This window comes from Mus musculus, chromosome 2, assembly GCF_000001635.26.
Source record: "Mus musculus strain C57BL/6J chromosome 2, GRCm38.p6 C57BL/6J".
Classification (NCBI taxonomy): Eukaryota; Metazoa; Chordata; class Mammalia; order Rodentia; family Muridae; genus Mus; species Mus musculus.
Window position 1 is genome coordinate 106,345,849 of NC_000068.7, and position 18,362 is coordinate 106,364,210.

The 18,362-nt window shown below is 42.1% G+C and overlaps 1 protein-coding gene across 8 annotated transcripts in view; it reads left to right on the top strand.

The window, feature by feature from the left end:
• Dcdc5 (doublecortin domain containing 5) overlaps window positions 1-18,362 on the top strand; it is a 328,880-nt gene that overhangs the window by 264,985 nt on the left and 45,533 nt on the right. For all 8 annotated transcript variants that reach the window (XM_011239882.3, XM_006500502.4, XM_011239885.2 and 5 more), the window contains 5 exons: window positions 3,817-3,952; window positions 5,660-5,819; window positions 11,182-11,340; window positions 12,678-12,878; window positions 16,201-16,294. In XM_011239882.3, the coding sequence (XP_011238184.1) occupies window positions 3,817-3,952; window positions 5,660-5,819; window positions 11,182-11,340; window positions 12,678-12,878; window positions 16,201-16,294 (750 nt within the window). The remainder of the gene's footprint in view (window positions 1-3,816; window positions 3,953-5,659; window positions 5,820-11,181; window positions 11,341-12,677; window positions 12,879-16,200; window positions 16,295-18,362) is intronic.

An 18,362-nucleotide genomic window follows, 5' to 3' on the forward strand; every position in this document is an offset into this window, starting at 1 on the left:
CTGTGCACTGAGTCGGATCAACTAGTCAGTGAGGAGTGCATCAGGGCCTCAGGCGGCTTCAGGATAGCTGATCTCTCCCCAAGTGTTACAGCTCTTAGCACAAAGGCTCTGATGACAGAGCAGTTCTCCCACACCTTTATTCCCTGCTTCAGACTTATATTCAGTTTGGGGGATGATTCAGGGTTTGACAGCAGGTACTTCTCATTGGCTTGGACTGAGAGTTTGGGGAAACCTTATTTGCATGACAGGAGCCAGATGCCCAGGAGGCGTGGATGAACTCCTGCAGTTCCATATAGGTGGAAATATCCGCCCACCCGGGCTCTGGGGTTCCAGACCTATGCTAGACCAGGGACCAGGCTATCTGTGCACAACTTACCACCCCACACTTTTCTTCACCATAGAACCTAAGGCAGACTAATGATTCACTTCTGATTTCTACCTCTGTTGCTGAAGGATATAGACCCTTGAATCTTTTTGAAGTCTATGCAATATAGTTATTTAATTGTTTCTTTACTAAATGACTAATTTCTCAACTTTCTCACTAAAAAGAAAGCTTTCATAACTTTCTTCACTCTATACCCACTTCAACAACATCAAATAAATATGCCATTGTTTGCTTTGTTTTTTTTTTTTTTTTAGACTCTATTTGGACCCTAGAGTGAGCTGAGAAATTCAAGGTCTTACACAGTATAGTCTTTTCCCCCACTTATGAAACCAGAGGTGTTAGCTTAGGCAACAGCATTGCTTGCCCTTACTGATGCCTGAAGCTCTCAGAACAAAGAACAAAGCTCACGATATACTGCCAAATCTTGAAGCTGGACACGGTGGCTCATGCCTGTAATCTCAGTACTCTGGGAGGCTGAAACAGGAGGATTGTTGTGAGTTCAAGGTAAATGTTGGCTATTGAGTGAGTTCTAGGCCTGCCTGGTCTATATGGGGAGATATTATCTCAAGAAAACCCATCATTCATGTGCGCACACACACACACACACACACACACACACATGCACACACACACAAAGAGGCACACAAGAGCAAAGCAAAATAAAACCAAGAGCTTTGCTAATGCTCTGAAATCTGAGGACCTCGTGAGAGTCTGACACCGTGAGCTGTGCATACACACAGGGCACAGGGAGCAGCATGAGAGGCAGTGGGTGACGCCTCCTTGCTTTGGCTTTGGCAGACTTTCTGTGGAATCTGAATCCTATCACTTCTAACGTTTTTTGTTTGTTTTCTGTGTTTCTGATTATATCTGATGCTGAGATTACTCGGTGCTCTATTTTTTTTTCCAGATGAAATTCTGGGCAGACTATCTAAAAGTAAATAATAAACAAAAGATGAATGTGGCCTAAAGCTAAGTGTACAGGAGGCACCAGGGCACAGGGAGCATGGGGGTGAGAAAACTAAGATGGAGGAGGGAGCATTCAGCAGTGTTTAACTCACCATTCCGTAAGTGAATGTTAGATTTACTAACAACGTAAGTTGTTAGATTTACTGTCTGTGGGAGAATGAGAGGCCTGTTGCTCAAGAAGGGAGGTCCCACGAGGGTCTCTCCTGTGTCCTCATGGAAAGAACTGTGAGTGCCTGATGATGTAAGAGGTGGCACTGGGCTACTCTCCAGACTGGGTCACTTTCAACATGTCATTCCCTCTCCTCATCTTTAAGAAACTATACACCAGATGTGGCGGCGCGCCCCTGCACTCCCAGCTGTCTGGAGACTGGAACTGGATTGAGTCTGAAGCTCAAGGAGAGACTGGGCTCTCCAGAGGGACACGGTCAAGGGGGAGGACAGGAGGGACAGAGGAAGGAGAGAAAGGAAAAGAATGTACTTAAGGGCATTTAAGAAATAGCTACAAGGAAAATGAGAAGTAAGTGCCACCTATAACACATTATCTAGAAATTACACATGAATATTTTGTGCACAATTTTAATGTTGTATAATAAGCTAAAATTATCTTAAAAGAGAAATATTATTTTTACAGTCTTTTTATTTCCTTTGGTTTTGTTTGTTTGTTTGTTTTGTTTTTGTTTTTTTCAAGACAGGGTTTCTCTGTGTAGCCCTGGCTGTCCTGGAACTCACTTTGTAGACCAGGCTGGCCTCGAACTCAGAAATCCACCTGCCTCTGCCTCCCAGGTGCTGGGATTAAAGGCATGTACCACCACTGCTCGGCCTTTACAGTCTTTTTAATTGAAGTAGAATTCTATCACTTTTTCTCCCTCCATTTTGTACCAAACCACTCTTCTTCAAAGTTCCCCCATTCTTGTTAGTAGCCTCTTTTTCTTTTGATTATTATTTGTAAAAAGTAAATCCATTTTTCCTCCCAGCCCCTGCTTCCAGAATGATGACTCTTATGCTAACCATTTATTAATAAATACCCAAGCCACAAGTTTTGGCTCATTCTCTAACTAGCTCGTAACTTAGTTTATCCATTCGCACTATGATGTGTCTTCCACATGGTTAGTTTACCTCTCCTTGGCTGCATGGATCCAAGTCCAGAGTGAATCTCCTGCTGGTTTACATCCATTTCCCCATTGTTCTGTCCGAATTTCCCATTATTATATCGCGGGTTCCTCTACATGGCTGGTTACCTCTGCTCAGCATCCATGTCTCTGACCTCCATTCCCAGATGAATCTCCTGTGCTTCTATTTCCCAGAATCCTCTCTTTCTGCCAGTGTCCCACCTCCTATTTCCTGCCTCAGCTCATTGGCCATTGGCTTTTTTATTGACAGATGTTGCTTATAAGCGATCCTCACTACAATTATTGTAACATACAAATATGTGTGTTTGTGTGTATATGCATAAACAAGACCAGAGCAAGGGCAGTATCAATAGACATGTTAACATTGGAGGAGAAGATGTGCATGGGATTCTAGGCCTGAACAAAGAACTTGAGGCAACTGCTGACTGCTGGGAGACGAGCCCCTTATTGATTACCTAAGTCAAAGTGACCAGCCTTAAAAGCATATGCATACAAATAGCAAAAAAGGATTTAGTGGGGGGGGGGGGAGGTGTTGTCTCTGTGTGATGTGATTTGCACACATCTGTGCAATGTGTTTGGAATCCATAGAGGAGCTAATTTACATGTGCTAGTGAGCCACCCGATGTAGATGCCAGGATCCTAGCCCTGCAAGAGTTGGTACATATTCTTAACTGCTAGCCATGTCTCTAGCCTACATTAATATTTCAGTGTCCATTTATGCAAGGGGATCGTAATTTTTTTCCAGGAAGGGGTAGGTAGTGAAGATCTTAGGGTGTGGTGACGATGTGGTCTCCACTGAAACACCAGCAGTTGACTTCGTGCAAGCCTCTTTCCCAGTGAAGCCGTATTTACCAATAGCACCATCAGCCCACATCAGCCGCTGTCACAGTTTGGCAGCATCTGACTAGACCTGCACTTCAGTCCTTCCTTCTTTCCTTTCTTCCCTTCCGCCAAATAAGAAAACTTATTTGAAAACCTTTTTATTTGTAAGTGACTGTGGTTCAGTCGGAGTTGCACAAAAGCTGCGAGGCACTTTTGCTGCTCTGGGCTGCGTTGTATGAAAGGGAAGCAACTGCTGGCAAGCAAGGAGGAGGCCTGGGATCTGACAACGCATGGAGTTAAGATTTGCTTCCCTCCATGTGCTCTGCAGAATCCGTGCCTTTCTCAGCACTTCCTTCTTCTTCATTACTGGGTGGTACTCCATGACACTGCACTTTGGCCGTTCTCCCACTGCAATCTCTCTCCGATTGCTGCAATTACTTCCATTTTGAGGTGTTTCGAATAAAGGCGCTTCGACCCCTCACACACCATACCCCCCGCTCCTGTCTTTGATAGGTATATGTTTCATGTGGAGAACACTGGATCAATCCCGACCTCTCCATTGCTCAACAAAGGAAGCAAGTCTTCCTAAGGAGCCTCGAGTTTGACATTTCTAAGATTAAAACTTTTTGCAGCATGCGCAAGGTGGAAGGTAAGCTTTGAAGTTATCATACTTTGATGTCCTAACATACCTGGTGATATTGCTTTATATTTAAAAATCATGTTTATTTAAACAGGCATCTTGCTGTTTAGCTCTTTAGCCTCATTTATTAAAATATATTTAACAGGGTTGCATATTTTGTTACCTAATATACTTTGGAAGAGCAAAGAGATTTTAAAAACTCAACATAATCTCTTTTATCTTTTACAGACAGATAGCTATTTGTGAACCCCATGCATTCTCATTAAGGAAAAAAGGATTAAATGTCCAATCACGTTTTAATGTTGTGCCATCCATTTATATAATCAATCACTTAGGGAGGACTTTAGGACTTCTCAGTCTTCAGAGCCCCAATTGGCTGAGAGGAAAACCTTAGGATGTAGATCGTCTTGTGTCTGGGCTCCCAAGCTGGTGTCTATGTCTGGGGTGACTTAGATTCATTCATTTGGCCCAGATAGTACTTTGAGTGGCCTCTATGCTTCCTGCCTGGCTAAGCCTGCTTCCTGCTCTGTCTTGCCGGCTGAAGCCAGGCAGTGGCCTCTGAGTTACTTCTGAAATCTTGGCTAGAGAGCCATCTCACTCTTATTTAATTTAGGAAGTTTCCAGAAAGCATCTTGGCAAATGATAGGTCATAGCTGTAGCTTCAGAAAGCCAAGCCCATATGCATAGATCATGCCAGAGTCCTGATGTTTCCCTAGCATTTCCACAGTGAGGCTGCTATAGAGAAATAGGATTATTTTGACCTCTGTTGATTGCTACTACTCCTGTGAACAATCAAGTGCCATGGCAAGAACCTGTGCTCCAAGCCCTGGGGAGGCAAAGACAGACTAACTGGCCAGCTAGATTAGCCTGATCAGTGAGTCTCTGTCCCTAGAGGTGTGGGAAGCCGTTGCAGAATGGCAGTTGCAGAATGGCAGTTGCAGAGTGGCAGTTGGCTACTGCTGGCCACCACACATACATAGGCAGTGAAGGTTCTTTTGCCCAGATGAGAGACAAGTTAACCAATCAGATGTGAGACACGCCTCTCCTAGGCCTATATAAGCAGCACCAGTTCTGGGCTCGGGGTCTTTTCGCCTCTACAATCAAGCTCTCCCAATAAACGTGTGCAGAAGGATCCTGTTGCAGCGTAGTTCTTCCTGCCCAGTCGAGCGCGCGCAAGATAGAGGGAAGCCCTATCTAAAAACATAAACCAAGATAGATTATTTCAGAGGAACAACACATTGTTAGCTTCTGTCCGCCAGCCCTCACCCCCCACTTTTATCTTCGTTCTTCCCCTTTTCTCTGTAGCATCTCACTTTTCCTTGTGAGGTCCCTTTTTCTCCTATCAGAGTAAGGAAAAGTCATGACCCCAGATGTGTATTTAAACACCAAGGTTTCACATGCATCTTTCACAGTATTGAATTTCATGATTGAGCCATATATATATGGCTCAATCATATATATCCTATAGTTTATTTGAATAATTAGAATAGAGGATAATTAAATTAAACTTGGAAATGCTTATTAGTAGTACTTTTCTCTAACAATATCTTGAGGGAAAAGAATTAGCGAGCATCCTGTTAGATAAAGTTCAACCTTTTGGTTAAAGGAACACCCACTGGCTGAATGATTTGCATTCACATGAGTGTGTATTTCAAATTTCCAGGGCTCTATGGTTACAGGTAATATGTCTTTGCATTTTGTTTTATTTCTTCTCAGCTCTTGTTTTGGAAGTCCAAAGTGACCTTGTATGCGGGGGCAAGCTTGCTGTGAATAAACCTGTAGAGAGTTATGAAGAGGAGAAGCAAGTGAAAGGTCCAGAAGGGAGGCAGATAAAAAATGTTGCTTTAATAACAGGAGATGCTCCCAGAGAGACTCTGTAAGTAATCACTGTGGCCCAAAAGGGACCAGGGTTCTGTGACTGCAGCCCATCCACCTATAATAGTGTGGAGCCCAGCAGGGAACTCAGGGGTTTCTGAAACTTGGTCACTTGAAGACACCATGTTTAATTAGTTTTCTAGCAGATAAATAGAGCCGGAACTTGAACCATTGCCTTCATCTACCTGCAGTGATGTAGCCACAATGTGATGATTTTTAAAAAGACATTACCTTAGCATTGCACTTTTCTTCTTTGCCTCCCTCCCTCTTCCTCCCTCCCTCCCTTCCTTCCTTTCTTTCTCATTTTTTTTTTTAAATTCACCATGTTCTGTCCTGATAAACACTGAGTCATTCTGAGCCATTCAAATGGTTTCTGGAGGCTCTCCATAGAGTAATTTTTTCAAGTCATCTAAGGTCCATCCATGTACTGTTACCTTGCTAATACGTGATTTTTTTCTCACACAGTTCTTTAGTGAGGAGTGTGTACCCTGACAAGTTGAATAATGATACGCTTTCTGCTGCCCTCATCCCTGCCTGTCAGTGACCCCCATTTGTACCTCATGGTCACTCCCCCATGGCACATCTCTTCTAGTCATCCAGCATACCAAGTTCTAATAGGTGACAAGCAGTGGCCTGAAGGTGACACAATTCTAAGGTCCACCACAGATACATGTTCTGCCTCAAGTTCTTGTTGCATACTTGTCTATGGTGACTTCACCATCAGTATCAGTTTCAACAGTGCTATGCATGGATGTCCCTGTTAGACCTCTTCTCCCTGGTCCTTCTTGTCTAACCTGGGAATTCCATGTGGGAAGGGACTCTGCATCATGTGTTGTACCGACAGACTAAGGAAGTGATTGACTTCAATCCAGAACAAAGCTCCAACGACTGCCTAAATTCATGTATCCTTGTTATAAGCCTTTTTTATTTACACTCATTAATTTTGCATGTGAGTACTTCACAGCCCAGGTGTGGAAGTCAGAGGACAAAGGCTTAATTCTCTCCTCCCTCTGTGGGCTTTGGGGATCAAACTCAAGTTGCCAGTCCAGGCAACAGGTGCCTGTGCCTGCTGAGCCATAACTGGCTCATCTTGTTACCAGCATAGAGGAAGTTGGTTTGGGAAGCACTTTTCTTAATCTGACACGTGGTTCATCTAGCCCATGTCTCAGATCTACCACAGTCACTGGAAAGTGTCTTTTGCTTTTAGAAACCAATTTCCCCCATGTGGCATCTATGAAAGTTAAAGAATCAGAGACAAACTTTCTTAACAACCCTTTTATTCTTCTGAAGAATGTTTCTTCTGACCTCTGTGTTACCATGCCGTACTTAGACAAAACAGAGGGAGACAAAAAAAGAAAATGTCTTAGAGCAAAATGATCTGCTGTGTTCTGAATCAGTCACACCAAGGCCTGCAGTCCTTAAGGTTATCGGGTTTACAGCACTCGGTGCTGTGTGGGTCTCACCTGAGCATCCCAGGCAGGTTTTGGGACTCTGTTCCCCACATCCAGAGGTATCACCCGCTCACAAGGCAGTTTTGTCGACTCACGGTTTTGATGGCTCACAACTCTGCTTTGGTGACTCACTCTTAGAAAATCTCTGTCCCGAGAAGCACCTGAAAAAATGTTCAACATCCTTAATCATCAGGGAAATGCAAATCAAAACAACCCTGAGATTCCACCTCACACCAGTCAGAATGTCTAAGATCAAAAATTCAGGTGACAGCAGATGCTGGCGAGGATGTGGAGAAAGAGGAACACTCCTCCATTGTTGGTGGGATTGCAGGCTTGTACAACCACTCTGGAAATCCGTCTGGCGGTTCCTCAGAAAATTGGACATAGTACTACCGGAGGATCCAGCAATACCTCTCCTGGGCATATATCCAGAAGATGCCCCAACTGGTAAGAAGGACACATGCTCCACTATGTTCATAGCAGCCTTATTTATAATAGCCAGAAGCTGGAAAGAACCCAGATGCCCCTCAACAGAGGAATGGATACAGAAAATGTGGTACATCTACACAATGGAGTACTACTCAGCTATTAAAAAGAATGAATTTATGAAATTCCTAGCCAAATGGATGGACCTGGAGGGCATCATCCTGAGTGAGGTAACACATTCACAAAGGAACTCACACAATATGTACTCACTGATAAGTGGATATTAGCCCAAAACCTAGGATACCCAAGATATAAGATACAATTTCCTAAACACATGAAACTCAAGAAAAATGAAGACTGAAGTGTGGACACTATACCCCTCCTTAGAAGTGGGAACAAAACACCCTTGGAAGGAGTTACAGAGACAAAGTTTGGAGCTGAGATGAAAGGATGGACCATGTAGAGACTGCCATATCCAGGGATCCACCCCATAATCAGCATCCAAACGCTGACACCATTGCATACACTAGCAAGATTTTATCAAAACGACCCAGATGTAGCTGTCTCTTGTGAGACTATGCCGGGGCCTAGCAAACACAGAAGTGGATGCCCACAGTCAGCTAATGGATGGATCACAGGGCTCCCAATGGAGGAGCTAGAGAAAGTACCCAAGGAGCTAAAGGGATCTGCAGCCCTATAGGTGGATCAACATTATGAACTAACCAGTACCCCGGAGCTCTTGACTCTAGCTGCATATGTATCAAAGGATGGCCTAGTCGGCCATCACTGGAAAGAGAGGCCCATTGGACACACAAACTTTATATGCCCCAGAACAGGGGAACGCCAGGGCCAAAAAAGGGGAGTGGGCGGGTAGGGGAGTGGGGGTGGGTGGGTATGGGGGACTTTTGGTATAGCATTGGAAATGTAAATGAGCTAAATACCTAATAAAAAATGGAAAGAAAAAAAAAAGAAAGAAAATCTCTGTCCCTTGTGCATGCTTCCATGCTGAACTCGCCAACAGGCCTGAGTCCTGACTCACAGGGGAGGGGACCCAGTTGTCTTCTGGACACCATTTTCACTAGTTCCTTGAACCATGTCTGAGCAGATCGCCTTCTTTAGTCATTTAAATGCTTTTTTTTTCAATTTATTTTTTGTTTTCATGAAAAGTCATGGGTTTGGCTCCAGACTTTCCATACTTTCATCTGTTACTCTTGTTTGCCCCTCCCTTATTGCCCTTTTAATGCTCTTCTGCTCTAGTCTAACCACCTTGTTCCCACCTCCTTGGCTTCCATGTCCCATGTCCTTCACTTATGTTCCATGTCCCATGTCCTCTCTTATGTTCTTCCTTCTCGGCTGGTAGTGTGTCTTTGCTGGGAAAACTCTATGTTAGAAGTCACCGTGCAGTTTCTCTGGAGTCCTTCAGTCTGTATATATAGAGGACCTAGCAAGGGCGGCTTGAGGTGACTTAAGGAAGGACATCCGTGGAGCACACTCTGAGGACATAAATCCACAAGAGATCCTTCTTTCTTTTCTAATGAGATTATAATTTAATTACGTCATTACCCCCTTCCCTTTCCTTCATTCAGGCTCTCCCAAATGTCCCTCCTTACTCTCCTTCAAACCCAGGGCCTCTTTCTGTTTTCACTATCACAAGAGCATATGTATGTACATGGATGTCCCTAAGTATAACTTGCTTGATCCATATGCTACTTGTATGTATGATTTCAGGGCTAAAGGATGAGCCGTTTTCATCACTGGGCTCTGTGGGGAGATGGGTGGCAAAGCCTGTTAGGATCTGGGTGAGCCTGGGCACTGGTCCCATCCCTGCTGATGGGAGGCAAACTCAGAGCACAGACTTTGGGAATGGCCTTCTCATTTTCTCAACATTGCAGAGATTGTCCCTTTGTGACTTCTGAGCCCTGTGTGGCCCTTCCTCCCTAACCACTCACCCTGTCACATCAGCATCTTACTCTCCCTCCAGTGAGTCAGGTGAATTCTCCATTTGCTCCTTTGCTTGTTTGCCTTTGGTTCTGACTAGAGTGTTCTGCCTCGTCTAGGGGATTTCTTCCCAGGCCTCTGTTTTAGTGTAGCTTCTGAGAGGTCTCAGAATACAGCAGATCCCATGGCAGTGACTCTCCCTGCCGTATGCTGTGTTCTTCCATGGGGGTGGGGGAGCACTAGCTGTGGCCACTCATGTCCTTGTCTATTATCTTTCTTCTTACCAACACAATGTGAGCATCATTGTCCTGTTTATTGCTGTACCCCACACAAAGAATTCTATACCTCGCATACAGTAGAAGCTAGATAAATATTGATTAAAGGAATGTGTAACTAATGGAGATGCAGCTGATAAATTAGCAATTTGGTTAGTTAATTATTTAAACAAGATAATTTTTTAAAGGCTCCTTAAAAACTGACTTGACTACATTTGACTTACCAGGAATATCAAAGGCTGGTGAATTAATTGCAAGTAGGGTGAGGGTGACAGGGCTGTGCTTTCTATTTCCAACACAAGATGGCACTGGTGTATTTTCAACCACTGGGAATAGGTGGCGTGGGAAGCTGCCTGTGCTCAGGAGGCCTTGGCTACACTCCAATCTTATATCCATAAGCAGCGCTGGCCCTGGCCCCTGATAAGTGCACAGCCACATGTGTTAGCAGCAGAGTTGCCCTGGAAGACTCTGCTCATTTCATAATGCTCGCAGTTACATCAAATTATCACCACCACTCAAGTGCCTACAGTATTCCCCAGAGAAGGAACACTATTTACCCAGTAGCTTGCTGGGCCTGAGGTACACTTGCTGCTTTGCCTGTGTGTTTATCCCACCCTTGGCAAAACAGTCTTTATAATGCTGCTTCCAAGTCCCACTCAAAGCAAGGCTTTTCTAACAGCAACCTGGAGCTTAGAATCCGTGGGTCTGAACAGTGTGCGCTACCTCACCCATCTGTGTCTTAAGCATCTAAACTATCACTATTATATTCTAGAGTTTCCATGTAATTTTCTCAATTAAAAAGCACGTGTGCAGCTGTGCTTTAAGTCACTTTAGATTCCTCTGCTGAGAATAAGATTTTTTAACATCTATAACACATGCCACTCAGTCATCTGGACTATACTGCTTCTGGCAGAACTATGACCTACTTTACCCTGGTATTAGGAGTGTCATTTCATGTTCATTATGAATTGTTGAAATTGTTTAATGGTCTTAATATAACTTTTCAATATAATATATGGATCCGCTTTTCAAAACCAAAATAGCAAAAATGCATGTTGTTTATTATATGATTGAGGAATTTTATTTGTAGGCCTCTACTAAAAGATCTAAATTGTGTACTAGTGAGGAATGGCTTTCCAAATCTAGACACCCCTGTGAAAATGTGATTTACAGAAGCACCAGTATCCTGTAGGCTGTGGTCAGGCTGCACATGGAGACCCCGTGAACACACATCAGCATTCTTAGCCTTGACCTTGCTCCCGCATCTTAACAGAGATTCTCATGCAAGAGCCCACCTCCGCATGGAAGCCTGTCGCAGGACGCTCAAGTATGCTTGGCAGGACCCTTCGTACAACCTTGCTGCTGATGGCAGTCTTCCAAAGAAAGCAGAGAAAGAGCTCTTTGAAAATGTGCAGCCCCCAAAGAAACACAGGTAAAATGTGCAAGGGATTTCTGTTGGTGGAGTCTGTCTGGCCTTGGACTCCCTCATGCTGGTACAAGTACATTCCTTAACATTTTTACTTTGATTTGCTACTGTGTGTGCCAGCATGTACATTTTTGTCTTGTGATACTGATCAAAGCATCTGGGACTAGAGGGAAGGGGAGGCTCTTTACCCTTCAGCTCATCCTGAGCAGGGTCTTGGTATGTGATGTGATACACTCTTTCTACCAAACAGTAGTTTCATCCACCTGTGAGTCCTGAGAACTTGGAACAGAATTCAAAGCTTTATATTCATTGAATGCATGTGTGGATAAATGCCTGAACACTATAGTAAGGTGCCTCCAATTCCCTTAAGAATCTAAGAAAATACAATTTTTCCTTTTAAGCATTTTTTTTTCTGTTCCTGACCCAGTGAAATGTTAGGGATATAACATGTGTTGTAATTTTTCATCTTTAGAATTTTGCTTAACATTATAGTGGTTACTAGCATACGTGAGTTAAACCATTCCACACATTTAGCAGTTAGCATTTGAGCATGCACAGAACAGGGGCTTTAATGAAGCAACTTAGATTAAAATGTCAGTGTAGACTGATATTTATACTGTGTCACATATCTGCTTAATATTTTAATGTCCTTAAGGAAGAGATTTACTTAAATGAACTTCCTGGTATATCCTTATTCTCTTATGATAATTCTTTACTAGAAACTTTGGAGCCCAGAACCCAGAAGTGACAGAAGGAAAAATATTTCTGCTTGCACAGAACACCATTATTTTTCTGTTTCCACCCTGCATACTTCCTCTCCTCTCTCTCATTTTGTTTGATTTTTGCCTTTTCTTCTTCTGCTATACTACTTCTGTCTGTACTTTCTTTCTCTTAGCTGAACATTTTTTCAAATGTTCTTTTAGATAAACATTCATTACTTTCATAAAATAAGCTCAGGAGTCCACTTTAATTTTTTCTTAGTAACATGCAGTGTGTGTGTGTGTGTTTGTGTGTGTGAATGTATGTCATATGTGAGTGCAAGCTGGTGGAGGGCGTTGAATCCCTGGAGCTGGAGTACGAAATGCCTGTGAACTAGTTGGTGGATGCTGCAAGCCAAACTCAAACCCTCTAAAGGAGCAGCAGCATGCTCCCTCCAGCCCGGGGATTCTACTTTTCATACCAGCTTATGGGCACACTGTGGGTGGCCTTGCTGTTGTGCTCTTGGAATATTTACCACTGCAAGGTTAACAGCTCACGGGGAAGGTCTCCCCGGCAGAGCTCAGCGCTCCAGTGCATGCACCTCCAGGGGCCATTTTCTTGTTACTAACAGTTTCCTTTCTTAGCCATGTCCCAAAGCATAGGAGATCATGGAAGCTGTGTCACCAGGAGTTTGAATACAGAGATGGGCAAATCATCAGCCTCGCTGCTCCTCAGCTGGTCCTGGGGGTACAAGTCTCCAAACCCTGTTCAGGCACAGAGGTCATTTTGGTGGAAAAGAGATCTGATGAAAGTCGCCAACATTGGACACACAAGGCAGACAGCAGGTAAACCCATTGCCTTGGGAGGTTTACACATCAAACTGGGCTTGACATCCTGAGGTCTGGTGTGGTCTCCACACAGCAGGCAGGAATATAGTTGAGTACCTCGGAATTTCTATTTCACTTGGCTAAAAATTCTTTATCCTAGTAAAAGAAGAGACAGAGAGATAGGTACGAATTTTAGGTAAGCTACATACAACTTTACCAGCTGTTAGATTCAGAAAAGTGTTCTATTCATTTGACAGGGCCATTGGCTCAAGACTAGGTACTCATCTAATTTATGTTTGCAACAGAAAGAAATCTAAAAGGAATTCTAAAGCATTTCCAATTTTGAAATATTTGGAGACCTTTGTTTACCTATCTCTCCCCACTTAAGTACCTACCCAGTTTTTCATTCATGAAAAGAATTTAAGTGGTTTATACTCATACAGTAAGCATGACTTACTATTATTGATCAAATGTACTAACCTAATTCAATGTCTGGCCTTTGGTCCAGATGCAGAATTCTCACAAACATTTTCTTGAGAAGATCAGAAGAAATCTAAAACAACTTAGATATGTGATTCTATTAAGGAAATATTACTAATCTTGTTGATCACTGGTCAGTGGTTATGTTGAAATAGAAAATGGGTCCTGATTACTTAAGTGTATATTTAGAGATAAAAATCCAAGCTATTTCAATCGGTTTTATTTTAGGTTTTCTAGCAAAAGTCTGGAGAGATGACTCAGCAGTTAAGAGTATTTGTTGCTCTTGCAGAGGACCAGAGCTCAGGTCCCAGAACCCACAGAAGAGTCGGTCCCAAACTGTCTGTCTAAACTCTGGGGGGATCCAACATCTTTCTTGGCCTCCATGGGCACCTGAATGCACATGTGCATGCATACAGCAGACATGTATTTATACACACGCTTAAAAGTAAATAAATCATAAATTCTAGCAAAAATTAAAAAGTCAAGTTTCACATAAATGAACCAAGACAGAATGTTGACAATGTTTAGCTCCATGATGTTTCATTGCACATTTCTATTTATTTTTGTGTACATTTGAACGTTAATTTAACAAGGAAAAATAACATTCCTGTTTGTTCTTTATTGCTCTACTTAGAATTCTACCATTACATATAGCGGGTTTCTAGTGATCTCTTCAGTCTCTTGCATACTGTTCAGGGATGTATATTCAGGCAGCTGAGCAAAACATTTCTTAATGGGAAGGAGCTGTGACTTCCACTGTATTCTCTAAATATCAGCACTGCCCATGGCTTAGGCCTTTGCACTTTGTGGCAGATTGAAAAAGTCCATGGAGGTAGCATCAGCAATCCTGACATGGCAGGAACAGAGCTTGCTCTACTGTGTACAATAGAGAGCACACAATAGCCATTGGTTGTGTGTTGGCGAAGCTGGACAGAGCTGCTAGACGTGTTTCTTTACTCCATCCACCAGGGCTATGCTGTCTGTGTGGTGAGGAGCTAGAATAGGCTTTTTGTTCTACAAGTGACTAGCTATATGGACCATAATTCACTCATTCAGCCGACATTATGTATGCATTAAAGCAAGAATGTACCAAGAGGATGTTACAGGGCATCCATTTTCATAAAACAAGTGCTATTGTGGTTTTTTTTTTTTTTTTAATCACAAACCGACCCTGACACAGTGACAGTGGATAACTTCAGTTGCCCACTCTTACCAATAGGTCATCCAGAAAAAAGCTAAATAAAGAAACTCTGGAGTTAAATAATATTATAAATCGAATGGATCTAACAGACAGCTACAGAGTATCCCAGCCAAATGCTAAAATAAAGAATAGAGTTTCTTCTCGTCAGCCCATGAGAACGTCTTCAAATTGACCACATTTTCGCATACAAAGCAAGTCTCAGCAAATTTAGAAAAATCGAAACAACATCCTGCACCCTCACCACCATAGATTAATGTTACAGGTTATTGAAAGCGTTGTTTTAGGAATGGAACTTCAGCAAAAAACTAAAAATGCTCAAGATTCCTGTTCCTGTAGAACTGGAATCCTAGAGCTACTGAGATATGTGTCAAATTTAGAGCAACTTTCTGCCTTGTCTTTCTGGATTGTGATAGAGTTCCCATGATTGCTGTTTTAAATTAAAATTGATTTTTATGCAACATATTCTGATTATAATTTCTCCCTCCTCCAACTCCTCCCGGTTATTCACTGACCCTCTCCCCTCACCCTCACCCTCCGTCTCCCTCCTTTGTCTGCTTCTATTCCCAGAACTCCTGTTCCAGGGGATGTAGTACCCTCTTCTGACTTCCATCTACCCAAGCATGCAAATGGTGTTTACACATGCATGTAGCAAAACACACAATAAATAAACAAACAAATAAATAAATTTTTAAAAATTCAACATAGGGGCTGAAAAGATGGCCAAGCAGTTAAGAACACTTCCACACTTCCAGACAACTGGAGCTTTGTTCCTAACATTCACATCTGATGGCTTACAACTCTAGCTGCAAAGTGTTCAACTCCCTATTCCGACCTGCATAGGTTTGTTCACACTCACATTTTCATCATATGTATTGGACTTTAGGGAAGTCTCCTTTGGAAACATGGGGATTTAATAGAAAATGTATAGATTAAGGTTTATTTTATTCCTTGTGTGTCTGTCTCTGTGTAAGTATGTGCACATATGTATAGGTGCCTATAAGAGGGCATAGAATGTGTCAGATCTCTTGGAACTGGAGTTAGAGATGGTTGGAGCCTCCCAATGCATGTGTTCTTGACTGGTGGACCATGACTAGTGCCCCAGTAAAATATTTTTAAAAGCCACAACAATGCATAATTATAACTAATGATTTCCCTTATAATATTTACTTTACATGCATTAACTCATTTGACTACCATGGGATACACAGTACTCTAATACATAGATGGGTAAATTGAAGCATTGAGTTATTATCACCATATAATATGAAGACATGAACCCAGGATTCCATCCCAGGTAGCATAACTGTAAAATTCATTTCATCATCTTTGACACTTCTCAGTAAAAGTAACATGGACCATAAAGATACATCAGTGTGGTTATAATCTAGAGACAGAAACCATACCATGATTTGATCAGGAAAAATCAATTATGAGGAATTTTTAAACTATGATGAAGCATGAACTATTATTTATAAATTCTACTTACGTTATTATACTGGACATTTGATAATATCTAAATCAGGATATCATAACTTATTTGTTTTGATTAACTGGTAAGACATAAAGAGACCTGGGTTTCCCCATAGAAGAAATGTATAGAAATTCCATTTACATTGATCAAAATATGTTATATAATGGGGCTGATTCTGTCTTCTTAAGGACCTTTCACCTGGTGAGTAACCCAGACCTTGTACTGGCAGTGTCTATGACCAAAGTTAAAAATGAAGCCCGTGGCTATCCAGTTATCATTCAGGTAAGATATGCACAGGCCAACAAGAAGCCATGACCCTTCTCAAAGCTGCAGGGAAGCTCTGTGCCTCTTTGTTACAGAGCAAAAGAAGAGCTGTCATAGAAGGTTATCTTGAATGTCAGCGCTAAAATGTCTTTTTATAAAACCCCGCCTAGACCTCAAGTTAAGCATATTGAGATTCCTCTCAATTTGGTTCATTCTGACCAATGGCGACTGTAGGCTTGCTGATAGTCTAGAGTGGGGGCAGTTACTGCATTCCCACACTGGCAAGAATGAGAAACACTCCCAACAGAATTCTTAGAGCTTGCAACCTCTTGGGGAGAGGGCTGCGAGGAGCACCTAGACTTACCTGTAAGAAGCACAGACAAGGACCCCTGGGTACTGGAGGAAAAGACCTGTTCCATCTTTTTAGACTAATTGGACAGTAGTAATTCTAAGTGACCCACTTACAGCACCTTTAATGCAGGCTTTATTTGAGTTTTGTACAAAGATCCAGGAAGCACTTTTCTGCCGTCCTTCCTTATAACCAAATATTTATAATAGTTCTGTGTTTTCCTTGATAGGCCAAGCTATGGCTTAGGAAAATTCCAGCTTTGTCTTTACCTTCTGAAAGCTCCACCCTAGTTTCCCTCTAGCAGAATGATTATCCACATAACATTTGTTCTATCCCATGCTTTTCGTGAAGAAATTTTCTAGTTAGGAGTCCAAAATCAGGACACAGAATCAGTATGGATTCTGAGTCTTATTTAATTATGTCTTCTGTCCTCATAAACAAGGGCAAGGCATTTATTCTGAAGACATAGCACACATGACATTCCATGCTTCTTATCAGGTGCCCCCTTCAGCACAGGCCACAGTGAGGTTAAGCCTAATGTGGCACCACATTCAGTTGGTTCCTTAATCATTTTTATATCACTTGCAGATATTAATATCACTCCCCATGTGTCTGTTTTTATAAGGAATAAGCTTAATCATAAGGTAATTTGTATTACCTTTTGAGATGTTTTTTAATTGCAAGTGATTCATCATTTTATGTATTAAATAGTAACTTTGTGAGAACACGTTAAAATATCAGGTTATGCTGTTAAAACCTTTCTAATTGCCTTAGAATTTAGCCTTTAGTTTTCCAGACCTTGGGGGGAATTCTGTTGTCTGACCCATTAAGTTAATGATCAGGACTCCCTGATTACCAATCTCTTACCAGGTAGAGTAGTTATTGTATGTTGTAACGTTCCTTGAGGCTTCATGACAAGGTTTCTTAGAGCTAACATGCCGGCTTACAAGTTGTTAAGTTGAAATTATTTTTTTATTTATACTTGAGATAACTCAATAATGGTATAATTGTATAAAAAAGTTACATTCAATAACAACAGAATTAGAATAAATATCCAGTTTCTGTTGTATATTCAGCTGAGTTGTTAAAAAAGACTTTTGGAATATCAATGAAATACATATTAAATTGTCAGCAAATTGCTGTTTTTCATTTAGTGAGCTGGTGTTTTGGGAGATATTAGGCATGTTTGGTAAGAACACAAAAGCAGTAGGCAAATTCACATACTGTTGGGAAAGGAGAAAGTCAAATAATCTTTCTATAAAGTGCTTTCTTGATCAATAACATAATCTTTTTTAAATTGGGTATTTATTTCATTTACATTTCCAATGCTATCCCAAAAGTCCCCCACAAGCTCCCCCACCCACTCACTCCCACTTCTTGGCCCTGGCATTCCCCTGTACTTAGGCATATAAAGTTTTCACGACCAATGGGCCGCTCTTTCCAGTGATGGCCGACTAGGCCATCTTTTGATACATATGCAGCTAGAGACATGAGCTCCAGGGTACTGGTTAGTTCATATTGTTGTTCCACCTATAGGACTGCAGATCCCTTTAGCTCCTTGGGTACTTTCTCTAGCTCCTCCATTGGGGGCCCTGTGATCCATCCAATAGCTGACTGTGATCATCCACTTCTGTGTTTGCTAGGCCCTGGCATAGTCTCACAAGAGACAGCTATATCTGGGTCCTTTCAGCAAAATCTTGCTAGTGTATGCAATGGTGTCAGCGTTTGGCAGCTGAT